This window comes from Poromitra crassiceps (genome assembly GCF_964638095.1).
Source record: "Poromitra crassiceps genome assembly, chromosome: 13".
NCBI lineage: Eukaryota > Metazoa > Chordata > Actinopteri > Beryciformes > Melamphaidae > Poromitra > Poromitra crassiceps.
This window is the reverse complement of record NC_139644.1, coordinates 31,858,678-31,874,387: the sequence shown is the minus strand read 5'-3', so window position 1 is coordinate 31,874,387 and position 15,710 is coordinate 31,858,678. Positions and strand designations below refer to the sequence as shown.

The following is a 15,710-nucleotide window of genomic DNA, read 5'->3' as shown; positions in this document are numbered from 1 at the left end:
TTGTGCCGAAGTCCTTCGCGTGACAGACCCATGGGCCTTTGTCGCATGTCATCCCCTCTTTCTCTCTCGCCACCTTTCTTCGCCTACTGTCCTAGGCAAAATGCCCCAAAAATCATCTTAAAAAAGAAACAAACAACTGAGCATGCTCAGAACATTCCGGTACTTCTGTCATAAACATTGTGACATCATCAGTGATGTCATAAATCATTCCCTGCAGAGGCTATAAGTAGGACGGTAGACTTCTTTCTCTGTTTCCAAAAATGGATGTTGTCATGGGTGATGTGGTACCCCCTGAGGATCTTTTGAAAATGGAGAAGAAATACAATGCTGAGCTGGTGAAGGGCCTTGTTTCCAAAGACACTCGGTTTGAATATGCATGGTGTCTGATCAAGAGCAAGTACTCAGATGATATCAAGAAGGGAACTGTGCTGCTGGAATGGGAGGATCAGAAAGCAATGAAGGATGACTCTCAAGGCTACTTATTCTATCTGGCAGTGGCCAACTACAGACTCAAAGAGTATGAGAAAGCCCTGAAGTACAACCGGACTCTGCTGAAGAATGAGCCGGGAAACAAGCAGGCCTTGGAGCTGGAGAAGCTCATTGACAAAGCTTTGAGGAACGATGGTTTGGTTGGCATGGCGATCGTCGTGGTTGGTCTGGGTGTAGTAGCGGGCCTCATCGGATTGGCGGTGTCGAAGTGAGCATTGAAATCCTAACATGGATGATGTGAAATACTTGAATAAGGATTCTGGAGTCAGAGGTTGTCTCAGATTAATATATTGTAGCTTGCAAGCGGAGGAATACAGGGTATAGCTTAAGGCTGGTACAATGTTTCTTCAACTGGTCAAGACAGAGGCCAGGGCTTAAATACAGTCAGCTGTTATCCTATACTGCTGAATAAGAAAGGCTGATAGTACATAGAAGACATGTGGATGCTGGGTTTACCCTGGCTAGGGCAACTGTGCCATTTAGTTTATGGGTAAATTTGGTAGATAGCTAGATAGTTAAAATTCACAACAATGGAGATGGGGGTCTTCATTTTGCTGACCACAAATATCTTTAAGGAGGACTGACACACTCCCCTTCATAACAAATTAGGTTGTATAAAAGGCTGGGGGGGAAAGAGACAGGGTCTAACAATGGCGTAGCTTCTCTGCAATCTTTAGCTATGGATATAGCAAGTTACTACAAAGTGTTAGCTTCACACGGCATACACAATGACATCACCCACTGATGACATCGTCACCGATGACAGCACAATTGCTCGAGTGACATCACTGATTATCACTGATGACATCTTCACCGATAACATCTGCATTTCTCCAGTAACATCACTGATGGCATCACTCACTGATGACATCACTTTGTTTGAGACTTCACTGATGACATCATCACGGATGACATCACTCACCGATGACGTGCCCAACCCTCATGGGTTTACAAGACACACGCACACACACATAAAATACAATACAACAATACAATAAAACAATTATGTTGTATTGTTGTATGAAAATACAACAACACAACATCGCTACAAAGGTACATTTAAAATAACAAGTCGCAAGTCAGCGTACTGCTCAGACAACAGTACAGATCAAACATCACTTTCTAAACAAAAAGTTCTGTCTTTGCACCAATAAAATTTGCTGTGTGGAAGGCCCCCTTTTTTAAACACAACTAAAGTTTGTCATAACGCAAAAAAGTCAACATAAATAGAGGACATTTTACTAAAAAGTACATGTCCCTTCTGTCATCATAAGCAGTACAATAGAACAAGAATTCAATCTGATTTTCAATTTCCCCTAATTCACATAGTAAAGTCTATCTTCTTCACTTGTAGCATTAAACCTACCACCAGTCTCTAGTGCTAAGGGAAGTTCCAGAGCATAACTGAGCACATCTTTTTTGTCTGTTTGTCAAATCAAACTTCACATAGGGGCTCTTCTACACAGTAACTGTCTTTTATGAGATGATAGGTTCATGGTTTTTGGTTTATACCATAAGTCAACAGAGCATTTATCTTTATACAAAATAATATAGTCTCTCGGGTGTCACAAAGTAACCTGCTATGAAATAAATGACAAATTGTTTGAATAAAATAGGGATTTCAATTAATTTGCCCAGGGATGTCTATGGGCGATATCCCAATGAAATATCTTTTTAGTGAGTCTCTGATCAGACATTCTCACCAGTCTATTCCAAGTCCAAGCATTTGACCTTTGTGTTTGATGCTTGGGGATTCCCATCCCACATCACCACCAATGGCCAAAACTGGCTCTGAGATGCACAGTTTACAGTTTAGTTTAGTTTAGTTTAGTTTAGTTTAGTTTACAGCTTGTGTGTTCATGGAAACCCCAAACACCAGAAGCATAATCCAATACAGGACAGACACATGAGTTATACCATTGTGTGTAAGTATGAAAACTCAGATTACCACTAAATACCACAGTGTTTAACTTTGTCCAGTACCAAACCCACTGGGTTTAACCCAATGCTCCGCCCGCTGATTGAGCCAGATCATTGACTCCCTCCTTAAAGGTCATAATGCTTGTCCAGCATCAAGCCAACATATTTATAGTGATCCGTAGTACTACTGAACCAAAATGAAATACAAAAGGACTCCTCTCCCTTGATGTGGGTCTAAAATGTACTATTTGTGTTTTGTCTTGATTTACCATAAGTCTCCATTTCCAGCACCATTCAGCAACAATGTTCAACATGATCTGCAGGTCATTTTCATGCGCAGCAAGTAAGACTATGTCATCCACATACAATAGGCCTAATATGCCCACAGTCTGGTCATCAATTTTGATTCCCTTGTTGGAAGCCTTAATTTGAGGAGCTAAATCATTGACAAAAATGGAAAATAAAGTTGGGGACATAACATCTCCTTGTTTGACGCTGAATTGTTGGGGGAACCATCCAGTAGAATATTCTTTAACCTGGACACTGACATCACCAGTGATTTCTGATATAATCAGTGATATGATCGTCACTGCTGAGTTGTTTGGATTCTTGGCATTATCATTAGTTAACACAATACTGTATGGTTCAACGCACAAGCAAAAGACAGAAGTAACAGGAAGTATTAGTTGTTCATTCATGACAAGTTTAGTTTTAAATTATGTTGTTGTATAAAATAGTCATTTATCATCTCTAAACTGACTCTGATATATTTTTGTCAATTTCTCTTTCCAGCTAGTTTTCAGTCTGATGTAGCCTATCTCTATGAGGATTCAGCTGGGGCAATGGCTCAAAATTAATTAATTTGAGTTGATTTGATTCGACAATAGAAAAAGCAACAGTACAATAAAATACATCATAGCTTTCAAAATTGACCGAGCCTAAAGGAAAGAGTTAACACTACAGTCCAAATTTCATGTGGAACTCTGCAGTACAATCAGCAGGGAGCAAAAACTATTCATTTGTCCACCTACATCGAGATATACTGTATATATATATATATATATATATATATATATATATATATATATATATATATATATATATATATATATATATATATATATATATATATATATATATATATATATATATATATATATATATATATATAGATGATGATCAAATCACAGAGAGACAGCGAGGTCCACGAGGAGCTCCAGCGGATTAGAGAGGCTTCTGGTGGGACACCATCGTCCCTGGATCGAGCCTTGGAGCACAAGCTCCAGCGGAATACCTGTGCTATAGTATACATTGCACACATACTCTAGCCTACGTCCTGTTTCACACTCCAGTCCAGTTGGTGACGTTGATGTACCTTTAAGTTGGCTTGCCAACCGCCATTAAACACTAAAGAAGAAGAAGCACCAGGAAACACTGATGCACACACCCCCATGAACACACCATGATGATAGTCTCGCAGTGCCAGCCGTAGATGACAACACGACTCAACCTGCTGCTGACTCCACACAGGAGATTAGAGAAACACGAGGGGGAGAGGTCCCACAACTTGCTGGCTGTTTGAGCCTGGTGAGTTTTCAGCTTAACTCAGAGAAAATGACTTCCATATCAGAGAAGGATTTCTCCTGTATCGTCTGCCATGACGTCTTTAAAGATCCTGTCGTCCTGTCATGTAGCCACAGCTTCTGTAAAGCCTGTCTGCAGAGCTGGTGGACAGAGAGACTAATACATGAGTGTCCACTTTGTAAGAAAATATATTTACACGGTGAGCCACCTTGTAACTTGGTGTTAAAGAACCTGTGTGAGGCTTTCTTACTGGAGAGAGATCAGAGAGCTTCAGCAGGATCTGAGCTTCTCTGCAGTCTGCACTCTGAGAAACTCAAGCTCTTCTGTCTGGACCATAAGCAGCCAGTGTGTGTTGTCTGTCTGCATTCAGAAACACACACCGACCACAGATTCAGACCCATCGATGAATCTGCACGGCATCACAAGGAGATGCTTCAGCGATCACTGGAGGGCTTACAGGAGAAACTGAAGCTCTTTAATAAAGTTAAAAGAAACTGTGATCGAACAGCACTACACATTAAGGTCCAGGCCCAACGCACAGAGAGGCAGATTAAGGAGCAGTTTAAGAAGCTTCATCTGTTTCTACAAGAGGATGAGGAGGCCAGGATCACTGCACTGAAGGAGGAAGAGGAGCAGAAGAGTCAGGCGATAAAGGATAAGATTGAGGGTCTGTGCAGAGAGATAGCAGCTCTTTCTGACACAGTCAGAGCCACAGAAAAGGAGCTGAGAACTGAAAACATCTCATTCCTGCAGAAGTACAACGCTACATTGGTAAGAGTGCAGCTGCAGCACCTGCTTCTGGAGGATCCAGAGCTGGTCTCAGGAGCTCTGCTAGACGAGGCCAAACACCTGGGCAACCTGAGCTTCACAGTCTGGGACAAGATGAAGGAGATGGTCTCCTACACTCCTGTGATTCTGGACCCAAACACCGCCGGTCCAAAACTCATCCTGTCTGAAGATCTGACCAGTGTGAGATGTGGAGTGAGACAGAGGCTTCCTGAAAACCCAGAAAGGCTTGACTGGTGCCAATCTGTCCTGGGCTCTGAGGGCTTTAACTCAGGAAGTCACAGCTGGGATGTTGAGGTTGGATATGATACAGATTGGGAACTGGGTGTGTCAGCAGATTCTGCCCAGTGGATGGGGGGAATAGAGTCTAGATCATGGAGAATACAGTTCTATTATGGTGAATACAAAGCATACTCTCCATCAGATCCAGACACTGTTCTCCCACTCCCAGTGGAGAAGTTCCAGAGGATCAGAGTGCATCTGGACCGGAACAGAGGGAAACTGTCATTCTCTGATGCTGATACTAACACACACATACACACCTTCACCTTCAGCAGCTTCACCGACAGCCTCAGCCTGTTTCCATACTTTAACACTGAGGAACTACTCTCTCTGAGGATTTTACCAGTGAAGGTCTCTGTAACAGTGGACTAGCACAGTAGAGATGAAGGTGATGTGATGATGATCTGCAGACTGGTGGACTTTGGAAGTCCTCAGGAGAGCCATTACAGACTATCAGTGGCAGAATGTTATTCTACAGGGTTCCCACACATTTTCATGGACAGAATTTCAAAACTTTTCCATTACTTTTCAAGGATCATAGAATTAAAACTGGTAATTAAAACTCATTGAGAGACTGCCAGTGTGGCAGTGGAATCTGTTTTACTGTCAGAAGAATTTTGTGTGTATACAAGTTACTCACCGTAGAACTCAATTTACCATGATTGGCTGTCTGTATAGTTTTAAAATGAGGAGGGTTGTGGAAATTTACCAAGAAATCTCTGGCTCTGACAGGAAGAGGTGCTTCGACCTTGTATTTCCCACAGGTATTTGTTGACTTGCAGACAATGTTGAGTGTCAGAACAGAAACAGTGAGCCAACAACATTACAAGCATGGACAGCTGCAGTGACTAAGGGGACTAGCGCAGTGGTTCCCAAATGGTATGCCATGAGTCAAGTCAGGTGTGCTTTGGGATTTTTTAAACCACCAAGCAAATATAGCCTGAAACTATACAAAAAGCTGCTTTGATCTAGTAATTTTACAAAGTTTTGAATTCCTGAATTATTTTGTTAATATTTCATGAGTAATATAGTTTGATGTTTTATTTGGCATAATTAGTCAATAAAAAAAACATTGAGTGATAACACGGGTTATAGAGGCTATTTTGCATGATATAGGTGTGCCTTGAGATTTTGTCTTGCCCTTGTGTGTGCCTTTGGCGCACAAAGTTTGAAAACCACTTCCACAGTGGTTTTCAAACTTTGTAGGGAACTTACTAGGGAAGTGTTTAATCTCAGTTCACTATCATTTATTATTTCTCTTTATTTTGTATTCTGTGTAATCACTAATCCTACAACAGATTGTATTCGGGTGAGAGGGTAATTAGAATAATTGGGGGGAAGAGAGATGTATACTGCTGGAACTTGTATTGCATTATCACTATTTTTTCTGTATTTATCTTATTGGAAAATAAAATAAAAATAAAAAATAAACTGAGCCAACCAAAGGCTACCATGTTCCCATCTTCATGATGCAGCTCACATGATAGGGATTAGGGATGTCATGTGTTGCACTGGCCACTGTTGGAGCTTTTACCAGCAGCTTGTTCCCTACTGTAACCCCTTGTTTAACTAAGGTTTAACTATCAATACTCATTTGAATATACATTTGACTATGTAGCGAATTCAAAAAGCATATGAATAATGTAAAATTATAGTCACAATCGTAAACAAATGGCAACAGGTTATTTCTTAAAAGTTTTTCCCTGTATTAAAAAAGATCCTAAAATATAAACTTTCTCCAACTCATCGTTGCTACCGATATAGTTATTGGTTTTAGTCCTAAATCACATTTGTAAAGTAACCAATCTGCATCAGACTCATTTAAACCATTTAAGAGTAAAAGTCTTCATATGATTTCAAATACTTTAATCCTTTACAGAACATGCACACCACATCACTTGCAAACATCTTTGTTATTTTGGTAGAAAGCAGCATAGCTCTCTTACAATGAACAGTGAAATCCTAAACATCTCCTTCCATCTTTTTTTCCAAACAATAACCCTTAATGGTTTCCATAAAACATCTCCATTATATAATCTGAATCATCTAAATAAGTTTTAGCCATGGATGCCAAGTGGGTGAGATCAGAAAATATAGGATGTCTACTGGTAGTGCGAAAGGGGCAGAAACTATTTACATCAACAACAGTTCTATGAGAAGACATGGATGGCTCTACTTGACTCTATAGAGCACTTTCCTCTGCATGCGGTGCTGAAGCTCTCCCCTCCTCATCATCAGGTGGAGGACTTTGAAGATTGCGTGCTCTGGATACTTCTGTAGAAGGATATAGGGAAGACCATCAGGGGAGGGAAAGGCAGATTTCTCAGTGGAGGCAGACCAAAAACACAAAACACAGGTCAGTCTAAGATCCAGTGGATTCAAAAACACAAAACACAGGCCAGTCTAAGATCCAGTGGATTCAAAAACACAAAACACAGGTCAGTCTAAGATCCAGTGGATTCAAAAACACAAAACACCGGCCAGTCTAAGATCCAGTGGATTCAAAGGCCCACAGAATCATGGCGTATTAAACAATGCTGTGGAAAAGCAGGGAACTGAGCAAGACTTGACCAGACCTGTAGCGCTAAGGGGAAAATCCACCCTCTGATACATCAATCTGTGATGTTCAATGCATTGTAATCTCTTTTGGTGTGCCAGCTTTCCCTCATCCTGCCTCATCTACTTCTATTTCAGTCAATGTCCTACATTTCCCAGAGTGACTTCCAACAAGCCCTACAGAAGAGGCCTGAAATTGTGCCATTCCAGCTGTGGGTTGTCTAGAAAAGGCATCCATCTCTTTAATTCTGAAGGAGTGACACCAAAAGGTTTACTGTTGATGTTTAGGCCACGTTTAGATGACGACGCTCTCAGCATAAAACTGCAGACTGTTGTTGCGTTCTGGCCTTTATACAACAGCGGTGTGATAACGAGCCTCCTTCAGACGGATCCGCCGGACTACTTGGTTGCATTAAAGAATAAAAATCCAGTAAAGTATAAAAGACCTGTTCTCTTTGCAGCACGTGTCAGAGGAAATCCATGTATCTGGTCGTTAAAGGGGGACTAACCCCCTAGATATGTATTAGAACAGTGATTTGAAAATACCTATGGAAAAAACCAAGAAATGACATATGCTCTTGTCTATACTGGACTCTTTGGCTGTGTTGAAGTCCAGATTTTTTTTCGGAAATCGACGCCATTACAGTTTGCCTATTGCCTCAAAAATAATTTATTTGAGAGGGGCCATATCTGTATAAATATCAACAATTAGCCAACGCTGGTGGCCTGTATGGAAAGAGCTTTGCTCAAAATGGTTGAAAGTTATATCAATTTGGTAATTCAGTGGCGAACTAGAAATTTAATTATTTTTCTGCATGTAACTCTATGGCAGTGTGTTGAACTACGTTACGAGAGCAAAGTGGCATGGGCTCGTTACAGCAGCACACCGCACAATACGACAAACCCCCCGTTCTGGGGTAACACAATGCGAGATTTCTCTACGTCATTCCCTCGTCCAAGTTGCCATATAGTCCCTTTTTCATTTTAGTTTGGGGGCTTTTCGTGATTGTTGTTAAAAGTTGTGCAAAAGTTTTTTCCTCTCAGCGCAGTGCAGGCTGCCTGCGCCTCCTCCCTCCTGCCAGACCCCGGCTGGCGAAACAGCCTGTTGCATGCATGGGGCGCTTGTAACCTCACGGAGCAACAAACAAACAGACAGAAATAGCTGGTGTGCGATTTAGAGAATACAGTCTGAGATTGGGTACAGGATTGAGGGAATCCCGCATCTGTTTGCGAAGGTGCGACTGGACAGGACGCTTTTCACAGACGGGCACAGTAGTCGGAGCGAGGCGAGTGTCTCTCAGGGCTACTCAGGGCAGAGCTGCAGATCTCTCCTTCTCCTCCGCGCATTCAGTCTGTCCAAAATCATTACCGATATAATCTCAGTAGGAGGGATGCAGGGAAATGATAGTAGCCGATGTGTTTAGAGAAGCTTTGTCACGTTGTCACGTCGTAGTATAGCGTTATATTTTACATGTGCGCTAAACTGCGACCATATTTGTTTGCGGAAATATCAGACTGCTCTCTCTACTCTCAGAGCACAGAGAGCTCTGCTCTGCTGCGCGCGCCCGCGGAGCTTGGAGCTAGTGCATGAGGTTTACAGTAGGACTCTCTCCCGCCTGGCTGGGCTGGAGACAGCTGCTTCCAACTCGGACTGATAATATATACATCATCATTCGAGCTTATTCAGGTAAGATATTAATAAAGTAGTGACACATTCAGCGGGAAACTAACTATAATTAAGACATGTGCCAACTTTGACAACGTTTGGTTCAGTATTTTAAGAGCAAACTTCAATAAGAATAGGCTTGGAGTTCTGAGGAGCTGAAAGGGTACAGGGGGGGTAGGGGAGTAATTATCTTGAAATCCCATAGTCTTTGGGTCACCGTGACGTAACGACGTGTCAAATATCCCATTCATTTGAGAAAAAAAAAAAAGCAGTCTTTGACCCTAAGAGGGCGCTTATGCCAGATATGCTGCTGAAAAATGATACAAATGGTAAAATGGCAACAGTTTGGTGTCAAATGTGGAAATTCTGACCAGAATTCTTCACACATCACCCCCAAAGTCATATATATTGGTTAAAAGCTGAAAAAAAGTGTTTTGGAGGTTAGTTCTCCTTTAATGTATGCTAATTAATTAACTAATAGCAGGCACTTATCGCCCATTGTGTATTTTTAGCACCTCATTTGGCTCGTTATCAGACTCTGGTGTCATTATATTGATTGTTGAGTCACTTCTGCCATTAAGGCCATTATTGATAGTTGATTGGCCCTTGCTTTCATTCAGGTAAATCCTATTGTCTTTCATTGTCTTCCATGTGTGAAGTGTGGCCATGTCGTCATTGTCATGGAAACAGAAGGGCCAAATGCAACAAAAGTTTGCCGTTTTATCCAAGGAGCAGTGTCATGTAAATCAGGCCTTATATGTGCTGGAAATACTGATGTGATGTCACGTCGTCTACATTTTGTCAGTTAAGAAAGAAAAACCACACCAAACGACAAAATGACCCCCAGAAATACAGTATAAGGTACATTACAAATAACTTTAAAACGGTCAATACTGACCTGTTTGGTGAAGTCTTGGATGATGCTGTGTTCGGACACCTGGGAGCCAATAGCAAAGCGCCTCTTCAGCTGCTTCTCAATACGCGAGATCATCTCCTGGTCCTCCTGAGTTGTGAAGCCCTCCACTCCTACACACAAAACACAAAATGGAGATGGAGATGTCGGCATGTTTCAAGCGTTTGCCCCGTGTGACCAGCTAAAACACTGACAAAGAGGTTACGTTGAGGTTAACAATTGGGGAAGATGTGTGACCTCGCACCGTTAAAAATGCCGCCAACATCCTGTAGGCACCAACTTAAAATACTTGACCACTACAGTGGACAATGAGATTAAAGTCAAAGTCAACGCTCCATTCACAAATATGACAATGTGCATACACACACCTGAAAGGCTGCCAGAAAGTGCAGCGTCCAGCGTGGAAACCTGGAAGAGCCTGAGGGCCTCATCTACCTCTTCCTCTCCGGCCACAGCCTGCAGCTTCATCTTGGCCAGGGACTCTGCGATGCGCACAACAGCCTCCAGCTGCCTGCAGGGGGAGGCAAGTGTGAGTCTGATGCCACAGTTTAAAACCCAAAGCATTTGTGCACATGACCATAACTCCAAAGGAGTAGACGAGGAGCAAGAAGAAACTATTCTCATTCGGAGAAGAGAATCTCCTCTCTTAACATCAATCGGTCAGATGATAAATGTTCACTGACGACACGACATTAAGGGCATTTTTACACACACACACACACACACACACACACACACACACACACACACCTGACAGTGATGGGGATAGAGGGTCTTTTGTCGCTCTCTCTCTCGTGCTCCCTGGCTCCGCTCCTCATCACCACATATCTGTTCTTCAGCTTCTCAGCAGCCGCAGCAGAGAGGCGGGGGCCGCACTTACTGTGTCAGGACCAATTCATAACCACATATCAGTCATAATGACACTATGCACACTACCTTGTGGTGAGCGAGGTAAGCAAAATCAATTTACAGAATTCAGGGAGACTCACGTTCGGGCATAAGCGATGTATTTCTTATATGTAGCCAGGGGAACCTCTCCCTCCACGCCCTCAGTCTGCGTGTGAGCACTGAGGTGAACATTCATCACGTGACGAGCCAGGGTCTACAAAGAGAGAGAGAGGGGTTAAACATCATGACACTCAACAGAATCAAAGCTCTTCTTCTACACTTATGTGGATATAAGAAATACACACAATCTCCCTGCTGGTGTAAGGATTCCAACTGGCCACATTCTAGCCAAAAGGTCCATTTAGGCTACGGCTGCCCCGGTTAACCAAACTCCTAAAAAACAACACCACACATACATGCGTCTCCTCACCATGTCTCTCTGCTGGTCATGGTGGTCCTTGATGATAAAGATCATGTCAAAACGGGACAGGATGGTGGGCATGAAGTCAATGTTGTCCTCCCCCTTTGTGTCGTCCCAGCGGCCGAACACAGAGTTAGCCGCAGCCAGAACTGAGCAGCGAGAGTTCAAGGTGGTGGTGATGCCAGCCTGGAAGGAGTCAAAAGGTCAATTTGCCATACAACACACAATACAACACACACACACACAATACAACACACACACACACACAATACAACACACACACACACACACCTTGGCAATAGAGATGGTCTGTTGCTCCATGGCTTCGTGAATGGCTACTCTGTCATCCTCTCTCATCTGAGGAACAAAGAAGTGTAGCTTTGTTTGTGTGGTCCTATGACACCAATCAAGTTCAATGCTCGTTAAACTCATGCTAGTCGACGTCTCTTTACCTTGTCAAACTCATCGATGCAAACAACTCCACCGTCAGCCAGCACCATGGCTCCTCCCTCCATGATGAACCCGCGAGTGTGGGGGTCCCTCAACACAGAGGCAGTCAGACCGGCAGCACTGCTGCCCTTACCGGAGGTATAAACCTGATGGGACAAACGAATGCTTAGTATCAGTGGACAAGACTTACAAAACACACTAGCTTTCTCTAGCTTCACACAATTACAAGTCTGGTCTAAAGATAGCACTTAACAGAAAAGGAACTTTGATTATTTTATGCAATTTGCAGTTAAGCAAAGTTCAATCAATCATTCAATCATTACAGGATAATTACCCCAATAGGAGAGCACCTCTCCACAAACTTGAGCAGCTGAGACTTGGCTGTACCGGGGTCACCCAGCATCAGCAGGTTGATGTCCCCTCTACGAGTTAGACCGTCTGGGAGTCTAAGGGACAGGAGGCAACACCGTTAAGCGAAGGCGAAAAGGCATAATAAACTGACTGATACAGGCACAAAACAGTGAGTGCACAGTCAAGCCTCCCCTACAACATGCAGTCTCACCTCTTCCTTGAACCACCAAACAGCAGACAGGTGATGGCCTTCTTCAGATCCTCACTGCCGTAGATGGAGGGAGCCACTGAGCGCGCAAGGGAGGCGTAGACCTCGGGAGATGCAGCCAGCGCTCTCAGCTCCTCCTCTTCCTGTGGAGAGACTGATCCAGTGGCTCCACGACCTCGAAGGGACACGGAACGAAACACTTAGCATTTGGCCGGCAACTGGTGTTTGGCCGGTAACTGGTGTTAACGTCCTACTCTCTAGTCTCTACAATGCTAAAGTGGTCTGGATCACACCAATGATAGTTTCCTGTTTTGATGCAGGAAATGATTTTTACCTGCCCCTTCTGTGTCCACCTGGATGCCAACCACTCGCAGGTAGGACGCACGGATGCCCACACCAGCCCCTTTGTCTCTGCCTTTAGCCTTTACAGCAGCCATCCTCTTAATGGAGTAGATACCCATGATGGTCACCCTGTTCCCTGGGACCACACGGTCACACAGGTACCTGAGCAAGAAGGGGGGGAAACAAGAGTGAGGTTTACACATTTAAAAAAAACCTTCGAGTGGTTGATTTCTCAGTAGGTGCTCCTATACACCATCTGCATGGTCTGCTGACCGGTGAACACATGTCAATGAACAACCCTAAATATACAAAGACTAAATATAAGGTGGTCTTGAGCACGTGGGCGGGGCTTACCTGTCGCAGTAGAGCTGTAGGTGACGGGGCATCTCTCCATGCGGCACGGCATCAGGGGACTCCTGCAGGCGGAGGGTTTGGAAGTCGACACAAACGCAGCGATCCGGGATGATGAAGTAGGGATCCACCGGGCATTTCACCCTGCCGGCATTCTCACTGAGGAGAGAAGGGAGAGAGAACTTATTAGACACAAGGCCTAAAACATTCAAACCAAAATCATTGCCATCTGTGCTCATAGGCTGAGGTTGAGAAAAAAAGAACATACTAAAAATTTACAGATTTTATGGAATACATTGCAACTTTTTTTATTTCCATTCGTCTGTTTAATTCTTCCAACAGCCCATTCATATTTCTCTGTAAAGCACTTCGTAACTGCTCTGTACAAATGCGGCACACGCAAGCAAACAGTTTGAATTCACACACACATGATCATCAGCCTAGCCATTCCTGATGCCATCCATTCGAAGGATCAAAAACTCACGTGTTGCACTTGCGTGGCAGAGCGTAGCCCTGCAGGCCTGGAGGCAGGGGGATGTTGTTGATGACACTGCGACAGCCGCGGCACTGCAGACACACCCGGGTGGCCTTCGCCCTCACCGGAGTGGCCGAGATGATGATGCCGGGCACCTTCACCAGACGAGACACCTGCTCAGACTACACGGGAGACAGAAGAGAAATATGGTGAATTTGCAGGTTATAGAGAGACCGACAGTGAATTATACTTGGCTAAAAACAACAGTAACATCCCTTAAATGTCACAGGTTTACCTTGAGGCTGCGGATGTTGGCAGCGTGGGCGTCACTCTTCATCATGACCTGGATGTCCTGCACCGTCTCCTCGCCTACAGGCCGGGGACGGGTCACCTCATCCGCTACCTCCTTGGCTGCTTCCTCCAGCTGTCAATCACATCATCACCAGAGGGTTCAGAGAGTTTTCATAACAGTGGGACATCCGCTTGTACGTTTACGCGATCATGTGTGATTTCAGGACAATCGCAATAAAATACAAGAGACTTTTGTGGGTCAGTCATCTTGGTTAGGGGCTGTAAAGCAGCTTTCGCTATAACCGTTGCGAGCTCAATTCTCACCATGGGCAGGTTCTCGGTAGGCAGCTTGTACAGGCAGTCGGACAGATCCTCATCGAAGCTGGCCAGGTCCTCGATCTCCACCTCCACCCAGTACTCCCCCAGGGTGTAGTGTCTCTTCAGCTCATCTCTGAGGAAAAAACACACAGGCAGAGGTGACTTTTAAAAAGTACATCATTCAAGCTAGGGAAAACAACAAGTCGCTTTACTAACGCCATTGTATATAGCGATAAACTGCATACAGTCAGATAATAAGTTATGTGCTATTAAGTTTGAGTTGTTCTTCTTTATGTGACTTACAGGGATAACATTAGCAGAGAGTAAACACTCCCTAAATGCAACATCTTAATAGCAATATACTGCATACCGGTATTGTAGAAACACTGAGGTAACTTGCATGATGCAAATGCATGGATAGTGAAAAGGGTGACAGATAGACCAGGGAAGACACAAAAGCACTCAGAAATCATTCACTAAAGTGCATTATTCTGGGATCAAAAAGGTGACTATAGTTAACTAGTCTCTTATTTATGACGTCGTCACTGTTTACATCTCGCGGGTCTTCTTACCTGTATTTATAGGTGAACCCGGTGCGGTCGGTTCCCTCTCTGAACTGGCGGAGGAACTCACGGAACCGTTTCTTGATCTGTGTCCGCTTCAGTCCGCCTTCATCCCCGCCATGTCCCTCTCCGCCGCCGAAGCTGTCGCTGTAGTACACTCCGGGGTCATCAAAGCCAGACATACTCAACCGAGACGATCAACAACACGCTAGGAACAAAGTAGTAAACAACAACGTGCACTAAGGTTAGCTTTTGTTCAGTAAAAGTCAACACTTTTGGAGTGTACCGAGCGAGATTCCAGTGACAAAAGCTGCCCACCACGATATGCGTTTCGCGGCAAAACGTCCACTTCCTCGCGTCTATTTCCCGCGAGCACGCCCCCTTCTAGTCTCTGATTGGTTGAAAGGAAATACTGTCTGTTTTTATTGGTCAACGGGCTTCTGGGGAAGGTGTGTCTTCGAAATGAGGGTGGGACTTGTGAGTACTGGTGGCGCGAAAAAGACAAGAGGGGGAAGTCCTCCTGAAGCAACAACGTACATAATAAAACCAGAATGAAACAGAGTTGATTTCCAAAATATAACCACATCATAGTCAGCTCAAGATGAGAGAGATTTCTGCAATAGATCGCTTTCTCCAGAATACATGTGAAATTATGTGTGTACCTGTGTAAGATCCCTACAGATTTCAGATTTGTGCTGTTTATATGTCCCCATCTGTTGAGATGGGGAATATAGTGACTTGTTAGGAGAACCTGTAAAAACCTGTTGTAGGATCCAAAATATATGGAGGTGGGTGGACTCATAATTAAATAAATGTGCCAGTAAAATAAAATAATATCAGTAAACAAATTAATAAA

At 43.7% G+C, this 15,710-nt stretch overlaps 2 protein-coding genes and 1 pseudogene across 3 annotated transcripts; 2 read left to right on the top strand and 1 right to left on the bottom strand.

Moving 5' to 3' along the window:
* The first annotated feature begins 260 nt into the window (after window positions 1–260).
* Window positions 261–701, top strand: LOC310787420 (mitochondrial fission 1 protein pseudogene; annotated as a pseudogene). The gene has a single exon. The product of its transcript is annotated as a mitochondrial fission 1 protein pseudogene (transcript).
* Window positions 702–4,023: 3,322 nt separating this feature from the next.
* LOC310788489 (E3 ubiquitin-protein ligase TRIM35-like) lies at window positions 4,024–5,433 on the top strand (the record flags this gene model as incomplete). The annotated part of the gene is made up of 1 exon (XM_083650034.1): window positions 4,024–5,433. One exon carries the CDS (start codon window positions 4,024–4,026, stop codon window positions 5,431–5,433), a length of 1,410 nt encoding a protein of 469 aa, XP_083506160.1.
* Window positions 5,434–6,952: 1,519 nt separating this feature from the next.
* On the bottom strand, window positions 6,953–15,160 carry mcm5 (minichromosome maintenance complex component 5). Its single transcript, XM_083648811.1, has 16 exons — window positions 14,864–15,160; window positions 14,298–14,424; window positions 13,978–14,106; window positions 13,692–13,864; window positions 13,211–13,366; window positions 12,849–13,018; window positions 12,518–12,689; window positions 12,290–12,401; window positions 11,958–12,101; window positions 11,797–11,862; window positions 11,515–11,691; window positions 11,186–11,298; window positions 10,947–11,075; window positions 10,565–10,707; window positions 10,182–10,309; window positions 6,953–7,335 (listed from the first exon to the last, which is right to left on the bottom strand). Exons 1-16 carry the CDS (start codon window positions 15,034–15,036, stop codon window positions 7,234–7,236), a joined length of 2,214 nt encoding a protein of 737 aa, XP_083504937.1. The 5' UTR covers window positions 15,037–15,160; the 3' UTR covers window positions 6,953–7,233.
* Window positions 15,161–15,710: the final 550 nt, after the last annotated feature.